The sequence below is a fragment of the Sabethes cyaneus genome, chromosome 1 (genome assembly GCF_943734655.1).
Source record: "Sabethes cyaneus chromosome 1, idSabCyanKW18_F2, whole genome shotgun sequence".
NCBI classification, from domain to species: domain Eukaryota; kingdom Metazoa; phylum Arthropoda; class Insecta; order Diptera; family Culicidae; genus Sabethes; species Sabethes cyaneus.
This window is the reverse complement of record NC_071353.1, coordinates 24,020,157-24,033,055: the sequence shown is the minus strand read 5'-3', so window position 1 is coordinate 24,033,055 and position 12,899 is coordinate 24,020,157. Positions and strand designations below refer to the sequence as shown.

The window sequence follows — 12,899 nt, the reverse complement described above, 5'->3', positions numbered from 1 at the left end:
CATTTGCTTATGAAGACAATACACATAAACTTTATTTCTTTGTACTAATCTAGCCTGTTTCATCTGTTTTAGATTCCGTTTTCCCAACGATTTTGATAGAAATTCGATTGGAGAATGAAATATGCGCTGCTTGCAACTGCCAACTAAATCAAACCAGCGAAACAACAATAGTGGCCAGCTCATACGACTTTCAGCATATTTAGGGATGCCAATAGTTCAAATTAAAAACGAACGCCGTTTGTTTGCATGAGAAATCGTTCAAATTAGCGGGGGTCCACTGTACGATCACTGCACTTTATCAATGTGAATCCCGATCCTAGCTAAGATCTTTTTTCTTCTCCATCCCATGCTGGAATTCCTTGTCAAACCAGTCATTTCGTGCACTTTAGGTTTCTTCCCCTAGTACCGCACTTATGGCTTAATCGACGGTTAACCGTATCCCGCCCTATCCATCTTCGAGTGTCGAATCGCCTAGCTCCATAGAGGAAGGTAGAGCCTCGTCCAGCAGGCGCACACTACTGTCGGGTTGTCTAACTGTAATCAAGAAGGACCGTCAGTAGTTTTGAGCGCAGATGAAGCGCAGACCAGGAGTTACATACTCATTGCCGCTTTACGTTAGAACAGAGAAAGATATAGGCAAAGCCGTAGCGTGACTTTGAGCTGCCCTCAAGTTGGTGTTCGTCGGTACAACATTTAACTTCAGCTGGTTCATCTCACCAAGTGATCTCTTGACATGATGGGCCAAGGCTAGGTCCAGCCGTACTCTGAACGATTTCCTGCTACTCAGAGACAGCCAACCTCGACTGACGCTTCTTGGCCGTTTAGCCGGCTCCGGTTCCGACATCTCAAGGCAAGGAACGAAGAGACCACCTTGCTCCCGGTCTTTAACTTCAGCTTTTGCTGTACGTTACGCTCGCGCAGCAGTGGCGGGTGGCCGGAACTAGGCCTTCATTCAACGCTTTCGCATTTCTTGCGGGAGAGGATGTTGCAAATTCCAGTTTATCTCTATTCAGCAGATACGAAGAGCTTCACCATTTCCAACTTTTTCGCTACGGTGAGAAGTTGGCAGTACGAACAAAGCTTCGAGCGTAGTTCTTTGACTGTTTTCCCTTTGGCTGCTGCATGCAAATCAATTGATAACGTGGCATGAAAAATAGCTCAAACCAGTTCATTTTTCAGTGCTTGTGTTATTGTAATACTTTACTGAAACGCAGGCCCTCTTTGGCGCCCCCAAGAGCTAGCGCCCTTGGCGTGGGCCAGTTTGACCAACTGCACGCTACGGCACTGGGTATATGGAGAATAGAGGTGCGGGAAAAAGAACCCTCCGTCTGAAAAAACACAAGTACGAGGCGCACGTTCTCGCCGGCGCAGAGGAGAGATGCCACGTCAGCAACGTCACACGGAATTTCTACAAAACGGTGAGGTGCAGGAGTTTTGCAATACCTGTAATGTGTAATTATAGTTCAGGCAAACTGCTTACTGACGAAACGGCGGTAGCAGCCAGCTGGAAGGACCACTTCCAGATATTGAGAAGTTAACACGGAAATCAGCAGAAACAGGATAAGGTTTGTGCACACATGATCTAGCTGTTAAGCCACCAACACAGAAAGAGGTTAAGAAGGAAAACAGTGAGATGAAAAACGGTAGGGCTGCTGGAAAAGATGGTATCACGGCTGAACTTCTAAAAGCAAGGAGCGGGGAGCTGCATGAAGCAATCCACGGGATCACTGTCAGGATCTGAAAGAAAAAAACAAATGCCGGGGAAATGGTTGGATGGCCTCATTTGCCTTATTTTCGAAAAAGACGTCGACTCGAGTGTAATAGCTATCGAGGCATTACAATGCTCAATTCTGCCTATACGGTGCTTTCCCGCGTTTTGCTTGTTCTGTAGGCTGGGACCATTAGCGGAGTCCTTCGTCGGTGAGTACCAAGCTGGTTATCGTGAGGGTCCTCCACGACGGATCAGATGTTTACCCTGCGTCAGTTGCTAGACAAGTTCCGAGAGTAGAACTTGCAGACTCATCATCTATTTTGTGGGCTTTAAGGCGGCGAACGATTCTGTCAAATGAAATGAACTGCGGCAGATAATGCTAAACATAGTTTTCCAACTAAACTAATTATGCTGATTCGTGCGACGCTGGATGGGTCCAAAATCATGCATCATAATAACGGGTGTGACATCAGCCGCTTTCATGCCGTTGGATGGACTGAAGCAAAGGTATGCACTCGCTTGCCTACTCATCAACATTGCCTAGGAAGGTGCAGTACGAAGGGCAAACTCGAAAAGGAACGGGATTATTATAACGAAATCTAGCATGTTTTTTACTTTTGCGGATGACGTCTATGATATCGATGAATCGGAATCAACCGTAGAGCAGTGGAAGAGGTCTTTAGGACTTTTAAACGGAAAGCAGTGACCCATTAACGTGGGGCTCCAAATGATGTTGGTGCCGAGGTGGAGCTGGATGGGGAACGATATGAAGTAGTGGAGGAATTCATATACATTAGTACGCTCGTGACTTGTGATATGTGACATAAGTTGCGAAGTGAAACGTCGAATTGCAGCCACGAATCGGGATTTCTACGGACTACGTAACCAGCCAAAGTTCCATAGTTTTCAAATTCGCACAAAACTGGCACTCTAAAGAATAATCTAATCCTAATCTTTCTGGTGGCCCTGTACGGATATGAATCATGGACGCTAAAGAAAGCTGATCGACTAGTGATGGAGATTTTTGAGTGCCAAAACTATTTTCAATCGCGAACTAGGAAGAGGCCGTTGACTTTGGGAAAGACCCCGCACCCGATGGATGTGCGCTGTCGAGGTCACCGCACGGTCAGCTGGTATTCGAGGGTATTGGACAACGGCAGCACAGGGTCAACAGTACTGATTTGTGTGGGTTTCAACATGCGTTGAAACTGTTTCGCTGACTACGTGGACATTGTCGGATGGACGTTCCAGATGCTTGCTGAACAGTATACCAAGCTGAAACGTGTAGCAGAGAATGTTGGATTAGTGGTGAATACGTCTAAAACCAAATATCTGTTCGCTGGAGGATCAGAGCGCGATCGAGCACGGATAGGTAATAGTGTCGACGGTGACGAGTTCGAGATGGTGGACGAATTTATATACCTCGGGTGGTTGATGACGTCAACTTATAACTGCAGTCCACGAAACGTGGACAATGCTCGACGGAGTCTTGAAATCACTGGCCGATTTCGAATGTCGTGTGCTTAGGACCATCTTTGGCGAGGTATGTGAGAACGGTATTTGGAGGAGAAGGATGAACTACGAGCTGGCGCAGTTTTTCAATGAACCTATTGTACGGAAAGAGGCGGACCATGTCAAAATGTTGGATAACAACCTCGCGAAGTTCTTCCATAACTTCGTAGAGTTGATTGCAATATTTTTTGTTTTGTTTTACCATCATTTTACGGCCTGACTCTAAGTAAAACATCTCCTTTGTGAAAATTGTGATAAGCCTGTAAATATCTACAATTAATAAACCCTTCCCAGATTTTATCATTGCAAAGATGTAATCTTTACACTTAATAACCATATTTAACTGCCATGCATACGATTAAGCTTTCGACAGCAATTGTCGGGGAAAAGGGATTACCTATGAGGGATGCAAGTGACCCACATTCATGTCTCGTTAATTCCGAACCGTTGCTCGCTGACACATAATCAAGCGCTTACGTTTGCATATGGTACCTACTAATTGACTTTTTCCAATTAAATAAAAGCAAATATTAAATCTTGTTAATTTACGTATCAGAGCTGATTGTATTAATTTCCTTCGGTGTCGTTTTTCATTTCTTTTTTCTGTCAATATTCGTACACGTAAATGATTGGACAGCGGTTGCTCCAGCATCCTGTCCCGACCGGCGACGAGCGTGACAAGAGCAGACAGCAACAGATTGCCAACTTGAGCGTGTCCACCGATGCCATCAGCCTGGATGGTTTGCTGGATTGTGTCAGCAGTGGAAGCTTTTCCAGTCCTCCGTCACCGAAAGGCTCGAAAGCACAGCCAGGTAAGTGTTGCCCATGACAGACTAAGCCTATTTTTAGGACCTAACTGACAGGCCGTTTGATAATCCTCGTGTATTGTTTCCTTGCTGCTACAATGCTAACGCTACATTCACAGTGTGAGGTGCTTTCTAAGAACAACTTCAATATTGCAGGTTCTTTCATCTATCAAAATGATTCACGACAACGACAAGCAATGGAACATCCCAATGGCGAAAAGCATACGAAATTAATATCCAGCCAGAACTCGCTGGAGAATCTAAACTATGCGCTGGAAACACTGAAGATAACGGATAATTTCGAAGCCGACAAGCGGGCCGTTAATCAGCATTATGAAAATCTTATCGACGATAAAGGTGCCGTTGACGAGCAAGCGGAAGCCGATAAGCAAAAACAGCAGAATCTAAGCGATTGGTACTATATCAAAACCAGCCCGCAGCACAAGAAGAACAAAGCTCCCGAGAGTCCGTGCGTCGAGCGTCGGAAGCGACGGTTAATTCTAGCGAAAGACCAACTGCCGCCATCGGTGTCAAGTCCCGGCGTTGCGGAACGGCTCGTGCCACCCACACCTTCGACAACAGCGAACGATATTACACGCCAAGGGCAAGTGCTGCTAACAAAAGTTTTAATTGCTAGTAAATATTCCTCCGAAGTAAACCGAGAAGAAAACTCTGCGAAACAAGCGGAGGAAAATGATGTCGACTATCCACGGCAGGCACCCAATTCAAACTTGCCAAATAACGATAAATTGTCATCTCCGGTCCAGGGTGCCAGATTTTCATCCGCTAGCATTGATTGCGGAAACGGTGGTAGCATCCGGGAACCTTCACAGCCGGTAGCCGCACCGCGGCTGGGCCGTCTCAAACCACACTCACCGTCCACCGCAATGGCAATAAATGACAGAGAACTGTCGCCCCCAGTTACGAACAAATGTTTCAACATTATTAAGCGCACTGCGCGCCCAGGACTGCAACGGTCATGGGACCTGGAGAAATGTAGACTCACCCAGACGGCTGCCACAGCTGCAGCAGTGCCGGTTGGTGAAAATCGACCATTCGATATTACCAGAACCAGTAGCAGTTTCGAGCTCATACCAAATTATATCAGCCAAAACCGATCGGATCGGTTTTCCCCGTACTGTCAACGCAAACAAATGAAGCAGCAGCACCAACTCCACGGGACGACGGCCAAATCAAGGCAGAATATTTATGAAAATTTTCCAACAAATCAAACATATTTACCGCCATCGGCAGCCGCACCGGCTGATGTAGGTCAGCAACGGGCTGGCGATGGTCAACGTTTCGCGCAGCTGCGTCGTGACGCCGAGGATGCAGAGGTGGTCCGGTTGAAAAATGCATTGAAACGGCCATTGGCGAGAACGAGAGATCCTGCGCCACTTCCGGCGCTGAGGGCTGCGGTGGATCTGCTCCCGTCGCCACTGATGGCTTCGCCGCCGCCTCCACCACCGCAGCAGCAGCCACCTGTGGCGACCATCGAGTACTGCGAGGAAGATGACCAGAAAAAGAGCTCGTTGAGCAGGGTAAGTAGGCAACTGGAATTTAGTAAATTTGTGCGATAAGTATGAATGCATTTTACGTTCGCTGAAACGACTGATAAGAGGTTAGGTTTATTGATAGAATTCCATTTTCAATTTGATTGCTTTACTATGCCATAAAAGTGAGTAGATCTGAATAGATTAGAGATTTTCCGGTTGCGAATTTTTCATAAGTTTGTTTGGGAATCTGAAATTTTACGTCTAAAATAAATTATGTCTATCTCATTTTGCGAGTAACTGCTATAAAAGACACAGCAAATTTAGGACATTTAGTTTGTAAATTAATTGACTCACACAATCTTGGTTCCAACTGTTGAATTGCTTAATTCTTTTTTTATTGTGCAGTTTTATTAAAATTACCGCAAAACTTTACTGGTCTCAAATGCGCTGAATTTTCCAGTGTTCAACATTTGACCCATGCAGTGACTTGCAGGCGGAGAGCTGCAATAAAATGCTAACACACCGAGCTCGGTAGTAAACCATTGTACAGATGAGTTTCGCTTTTAAATGTTGTTTTAATTAAATACCTTCTGGTGCGAGTTGCTTTGTTCACTCCACCGAACGCTGTAAGCTCCAGCTGGTATGAAGTCATTTCCTTCACTTTTCGAAAGACGGCACACAATCATTCCAACGTCTCAGAAACCTTCGGCAGATGGAACGACCGTGCCCGTGCGGCATCCAGCGGGCGAGATGAGGAGTACGCGATAGACGTAAAATTAAAACAATGTTTCCATTTGCTTCGACGAACTTTGATTTCGCTAGCCGGGTTCATTCGTTTACTGTCCTCTCGGAAAGGAAAGGCAACGAGTAGAGACAGCGAGACGATTTCAATATAAATTTAGATAATTAAAATAGATAGTAAATTGCTGATTTAGCACATTTTTCTTCGTCCATTCCCTGCTCAGTGCAAAACTTTTAATTTTCCGGACGTGTGAAAAGGAAGGGAAATAATTGTTGCTATGATGAAGTTAGATGGGGAAATGGATTCTAGCATCCTTCCCGATGAGTCCCGATGAGATTGTATTGTGTAGGCTGCCTTCATTCCGAAAGGATTTCCGCCACTGGAATTATGCTTTGTAGAGGAACCGGTAAGATTACTAATTTCGACTAGATTACTAATTGTATGACAGTAAACGTTGTCGCTACAATCGTTTGCTGTTCATAAATCCACTGGTAGTTTTTTATTTTATACTAGCTGACCCGACAAACTTCGTATTGCCACAAATTAAACTGTGTTGTACATAAATCGTGAATCTCGGATGACCTTTGTCACAATCTTGAGTTTTGCAAGTTTCTGGGGAGTTCATGGTTTTTTTAATATATAAATTTTCCTCACAGTAAAGTAGAAAACAACTCCCCCATTGCTTGGCCTGATAAAATAAAGCGGATAGCATTTAAATATTCGCCATCATTACAAACCATTTTTCCGAATACCATTTTGGGGAACACCAATTCTCGGTTGAACATAAAGCGGAATATAGAGTTTCGCGAAAAACCTTACGCGGGATGTACCATTTCACGGAAAATCTTTTTGTAGAAAGTACCATTTCACAGGGGTGACCCAACTGAAGGAAAGTAATAGAGGTCAGTAGATCTACGAAAATAAATAAACCTAGAACTAGATAGAGGTGATCTCTACGGCGGGCTGCCCCAGGCAGTGGCCGGCGCTTCCGACGGCAGATCGCCGGTAACACTCGCGGCCTGTGGCCGTCTCGCGCTGAATCATCTAATGTTACTATTGATAGTTTTTGGTTCTCTTGTTATTGATTAATGTTTTATGAAAGAGTGAAATTTCTCGAGTTCGATTAGTTTTTGAGTTACGCAAAAATTTCTGTTTTATTTGTATGAGAGTTCTTATGCCCCTACCACAGGGGTGAGGGGTCTCAAACCATCTATAACTGGTACCTTGGTGTGTCTCTACTGTCTGTACCGGTAAAGCTCAGTAGCAAGAGACCCTGTGACTATGGTCCCAGGATCGGCTTACTACTGGGTAATCAGAGGGGCTTCGCGAACAAACGTGCAGTCGACTTTCACCTTGCTTGGCTTGGGCTATTGTGATAATTTGGTTTGGAGGATTTGAAAGAAAGGAACTATTGAACTATTTTTTTTATTGATTTTTCTATTGTGGGTGTGTATGTATGTGTGGGTGTGGGTGATGGGTGAAAAACCGGTACGTACCGCTGTCGCTACTGCTGCTGGTCGAGTTTTCCGCTGCTTTCTGCTACTGACTCACTGTTCGGGGGAGGCTGGGGAACGCTCTGCGCGCTTCTCGCTGCTGCCTTCGCAGATACTTTTGACGACGCCGCTTGGCTTAAGGCGACGCTGGCCGGTGCTAGTCCGCTCGTTCTGGTCTTCCCTCTTTGACGGAGATCGACAGGCCCAGGACGATACCGGAATGACCGTGCCGAGAGGGGAATGTCCTCCTTAATAATTATGGCCCAAGGCCAGAGGACTGCCGCTGGTCCTTTACGGGTTAGACGTAGCGAGCATCCAGGGCTCGCTAGGCCGATCGTGTGCTGACCTTTCCTCGAACCGTCTCAACGGTTGTACGAATAAAAACGTGGATTAAAAGGTCCTGTGAGGGTGACAATGGATGATAATTATCCACTTGTATTACGGACAGACAATTCCGTTTTCAGGGTTTAATTGTTACCTGAATAAATTTAATTCCACCACTCACTACTAGCACTTGTTCTTACTTAAAATATATTAAGTCTTTTGCACACGACAACCAGATACTATCTGAGCAATGGTGGTCCTTTTAGCCACCACGAAACCTTTTCGCGGTATTTTTCCCCGCATATGGCCGCATATTTCGCGCAGTTTTTACCTTGTCATTCGGCGTATAACAGTTTTCCCCACGCGTTAGCTTTTCTGTCATACTTATCGGTGGCTGTCGTTGCACCACCCACTTGTACCCACTGTGTTACGTGTTTAATGTATAGTGTGTTGACAATATTTTAATTATTTATTTATTTATTAATTTTACTAACCTAACTAACCTATTTTGACAATTTTTAACATTTAACTAACCCTACTAACAATAACCCTAGAAACGTGAAAGTAAACAAACATCATGCACAAATTAAAAAAACAGAAGATCCTGTAACGCACGGTTACACATCATTAAAAAAATTCCTGGCTCCAAAACCCCCCACATGCCAAATTTGGTTCCATTTGCTTGATTACTTTTCGAGTTATGAGGAAATTTGTATTTCATTTTTATAGGAGCCCCCCCTCCTCTTACAGTAGGGAGAGGTTTCAATTCACCATAGAAAAAATTCTTGTCTCCAAAAACACCCACATGTTAACTTTTGTTCCATTTGCTTGATTAGTTCTCGAGTTATGCAGAAATTTGTGTTTCATTTGTATGGGAGCCCCCCCCCAACCCTCTTAGTGGGGGGAGGGGTTTCTAACCATCATAAGAACCTTCCCTGGCCCAAAACCCCTATATGCAAATTTTCACACCGATCGATTCAGTAGTTTTCGATTCTATAAGGAACATTCGGGCAGACAGACAGAAATAGTTATAGATTTGTATGGAAGCCTCCCCTCTTGGTGGCGGGAGGGATCTCTAACCATCATAAGAACCTTCCCTGGCACCAAAAACCCCTACATGCAAATTTTCACTCCGATCGGTTCAGTAGTTTTCGATTCTATAAGGAACATAGGGACAGACAGACAGACAGAAATCCTTTTTTATAGGTATAGACTAGCTGACCCGACATACTTCGTATTGCCACAAATTAACCTGTGTTGTACATAAATCATGAATCTCGGATGAGCTTTGTCACAATCTCGAGTTTTGCAAGCCCCCCAGTGGGCGGCGCTTCCGACGACGGGTCACCAGCAACACTCGCGACCGTCTCGTCCTGAATGATCTAGTGTTACTATAGATAGTTTTTTTGGTCTTGTTATTGACTAATGTTTTATGGAAGAGTCTCGAATTTCTCGAGTTCGATTAGTTTTTGAGTTTCGCAAAAATTTCTGTTTTATTTGTATGAGAGTCCATATCCCCCTACCACAGGGGTGAGAGGTCTTTAACTATCATAAACTAAATCCAAGACTCCAATATCTCCCACATGCCCAATTTGGTTCCATTTGCTTGATTAGTTCTCGAGATAAGTGGAAATTTGCATTTCATTTGTATGGAACCTCACCCTCTTAAAGGGGAGATGGGCCATAACTCGCTTTCTAAAGAGGAGAGGGGTCTCAATTCACCACAGAAAAAAATCTTGCCTCCAAAACCACTTACATGTCAAATTTGGTTCCATTTGCTTGATTAGTTCAAGAGTTATGAGGAAATTTGTATTTCGTTTGTATGAGAGCCCCCCCCCCCCTCCTAAAAAGGTAAGGGGTCCTAATTCATCATAGAAAAAATTGTTGCCTCCAAAAACACCCACATGCCAAATATGGTTCCATTTGCTTGATTGGTTCTCGAATTATGAGGAAATTTGTATTTCATTTGTATGGAAGCCCCCCCTCTTAAAGGGGAGAGGAGTCATAATTCCCCTTCTAATAATGCCAAATTTTGTTCTATTTGCTTGATTAGTTCTCGAGTTATGCAGAAATTTGTGTTTCATTTGTATGGGAGCCCCCTCTCTTAGTGGGGGGAGGGGTTTCTAACCATCACTAAAACCTTTCCTGGCCCCAAAAACCTCTACATGCAAATTTTCACGCCGAGTGGTTCAGTAGTTTTTGATTCTATAAGGAACATCCCGACAGACAGACAGACAGACAGAAATCCATTTTTATATATGTAATATATATGTAGAAGATAAAGGGTACATGAAATGTTGTCGACATAAAATGTCTGAAAAATTAGGAATTTTGATTGTATGCAGACTGATTACGCAGACTTTTCTTCTTATTATTTAGGCTCGTTTTTGGTAATTGACAAAATCAACCTCATTGATTGCAGGACCTGAAAAATAACACTGCACCTGCCACTGCCTTTTTTAGGGGGAAGAAATTCCTGCAGACTCAATGAGGAATCGTTAGTATCCTAGGGGCTGACATTGGGGCCAAACTTTAAAAACGCAATGATTTACTATAGCTTAAAAACACGTAATTTTTCGAGGATGGTATCTTTGGAGAATTAGAAATATGGTGCATCTATTTACACTATTAGGGCGATACAAATTTTTGATCTCTTGGTGCGTCCAACAAATATAGCGACTTCAGCAAAGTTGTAGAACATATTAAACCAAACAACTTTACTGAATATAGTTACCATTTATCTCTTGCTGGTTCAAAATATAATAACTTGTTTGGAAAAAGAACTTATAAACTAATTGTTCACAATCATCCTTGTTCTGCGAGTCACGTGACTCAATATGACGAGTCGAATAGGGTAATGTCACCTAGGTGACAATCGTGTCACCCGAGTCACCTAGGTGACAATTGACACTTCATTCGCGGTGACTACAAAATAGTCACGTCACTTGCCTCGCAGAATAAGGGTGAATATCTTTGCATTAGACTTTTTATTGCTTTCAAATGGTCTACTAAGTTATTTGGTATGTTTAAATACACGATCTCGCACATCACTCCGATACATAAAAAAGGGCCTAAAGTTCATGTGGAAAATTACCGAGGAGTTGCTATTCAATCGGCTATTCCGAAGCTTTTTGAGTCGTTAGTTTACAGTCGCCTTTACGGTAATGTGAATAGCCGTATCTCTCCTACGCAACACGGATTCCTGAAGAAAAAATCTGTCATTACAAACCTTTGTGAATTCAGTTCTTCAGTTACGGATTACATTTCAAAAAATTTTCAAGTGGATTGTATTTATACAGATAGGAGCAAAACATTTGACGCTGTCGACATTAATAGTATCTTGGAGGCGGTTAAAGATTTCGGCATTCGTTGCTCGCTGTACAACTGGGTAAAATCTTACCGCAAATATAGAGTACAATTTGTAAAAATGCGTGGCTACAAATCTCGTTTACTGTGCTCTCAGGAGTACCGCAAGGCAGTCACTTAGAACCGTTGCTATTCGTGCTTTTCTGATGAACAAATTGCCTGATGCTATCTTCTATGCAACTCTACTGATTTACGCAGATGATGTGAAAATCTTTTTTCCCATCAAATCCATTGGTGATTGCATGAAATTTCAGCTTGATTTAGGTCATGTGGGAAGGTACTGCGAAATCCGTGGATTAAAAGTAAATACCAACAAGAGTTCAGTTATGACCTTTACCAGAAAAACCAACCCTGTTGTCTTTTATTATGCATACCGGGGGAATGTGGTGCCGCGAGTTGAATATGTTCGTGACCTGGTGATAACATTCGATCGCTTGCTTTCCTTTAGTAGGTACATTGACAATGTGATCAAAGAGAGTCTGAGACTTTATGCACTTGTCAGAAGATTTGGCCGTGATCTCGACGACCCTTACGCAGTACTTTCGATCTACAAAGGCCTTGTCAGAAGTAAACTCGATTTTGCAAACGTTATTTGGCGTCCTCAGTATATAAAGCACATCCAGTGCATCGAAGGGATACAGAAAAAGTTTGTAAGATTCGCTCTCAGGAATCTTAGATGAAACGTAGAACAGCTACCACCGTATAACGATCTGTGTTCTCTGGTGGATATTGATACGGTCCATTCGAGACATAAAAAACCCGACATCGTATTTTTTTTAACATCCTCTCAGAATGAACAAACAGCCAACCTCTGAGCAGTCGGTTAATATTGAACGATAGTGCAGTCACACTCCGACAATGCAGGATCTTTGAGCCGCTTTCTAGGTCCAGAAATTATTCGCAGCACGAACCTACTTCTCGCTTCATGAATGCCTTCAATGCATTGCAGCATATTATAACCATTGGTATGAGTTCGGATATGATTAGACATAGACTTAGTTTATACTTCAGAGGACAATTGTGTTAACTCTAATACTATTTATTTTATGACTTGTAATTTTTGTAACTTTTGTAACTTTCGTAACCTGTAGAATTATATTTATTGTCATTATTACTTGTATAGATTTAAGAATACATTCAATTCAATTCAATACGCAAATACATCGTAACTGTACTTACTTATTCAGCGGAGAGCGGGGGTGGCTCTTGCCGTATTAGGAATTCCTCTCCATTATACTTGGTCCTAGGCCACTCCTCGCAAATTCGTTGCGCGTCTAGACACATGCAAGTCGACTTCAACCTGGTCGAGCTATCTAGCACGTTGAGCCCCTCTATTCCTGATGCCGGTGGGGTTCTTGAAGAGAACGAATTTCACTACACAGTCGTCCGGCACCCTGGCGACCTGGCCGGCCCAGCGAAGTCTCTCAACTTTCGCCAGGTGTTCGATGA

The 12,899-nt window shown here is 43.4% G+C and overlaps 1 protein-coding gene across 1 annotated transcript in view; it reads left to right on the top strand.

Annotated features, from left to right (window-relative positions):
- The window catches only part of LOC128745481 (uncharacterized), a 200,646-nt gene that overhangs the window by 104,450 nt on the left and 83,297 nt on the right, over positions 1–12,899 (top strand). The window contains exons 3-4 of the mRNA XM_053842555.1: positions 3,861–4,035; positions 4,186–5,570. Of these exons, the coding sequence (XP_053698530.1) occupies positions 3,861–4,035; positions 4,186–5,570 (1,560 nt within the window). The remainder of the gene's footprint in view (positions 1–3,860; positions 4,036–4,185; positions 5,571–12,899) is intronic.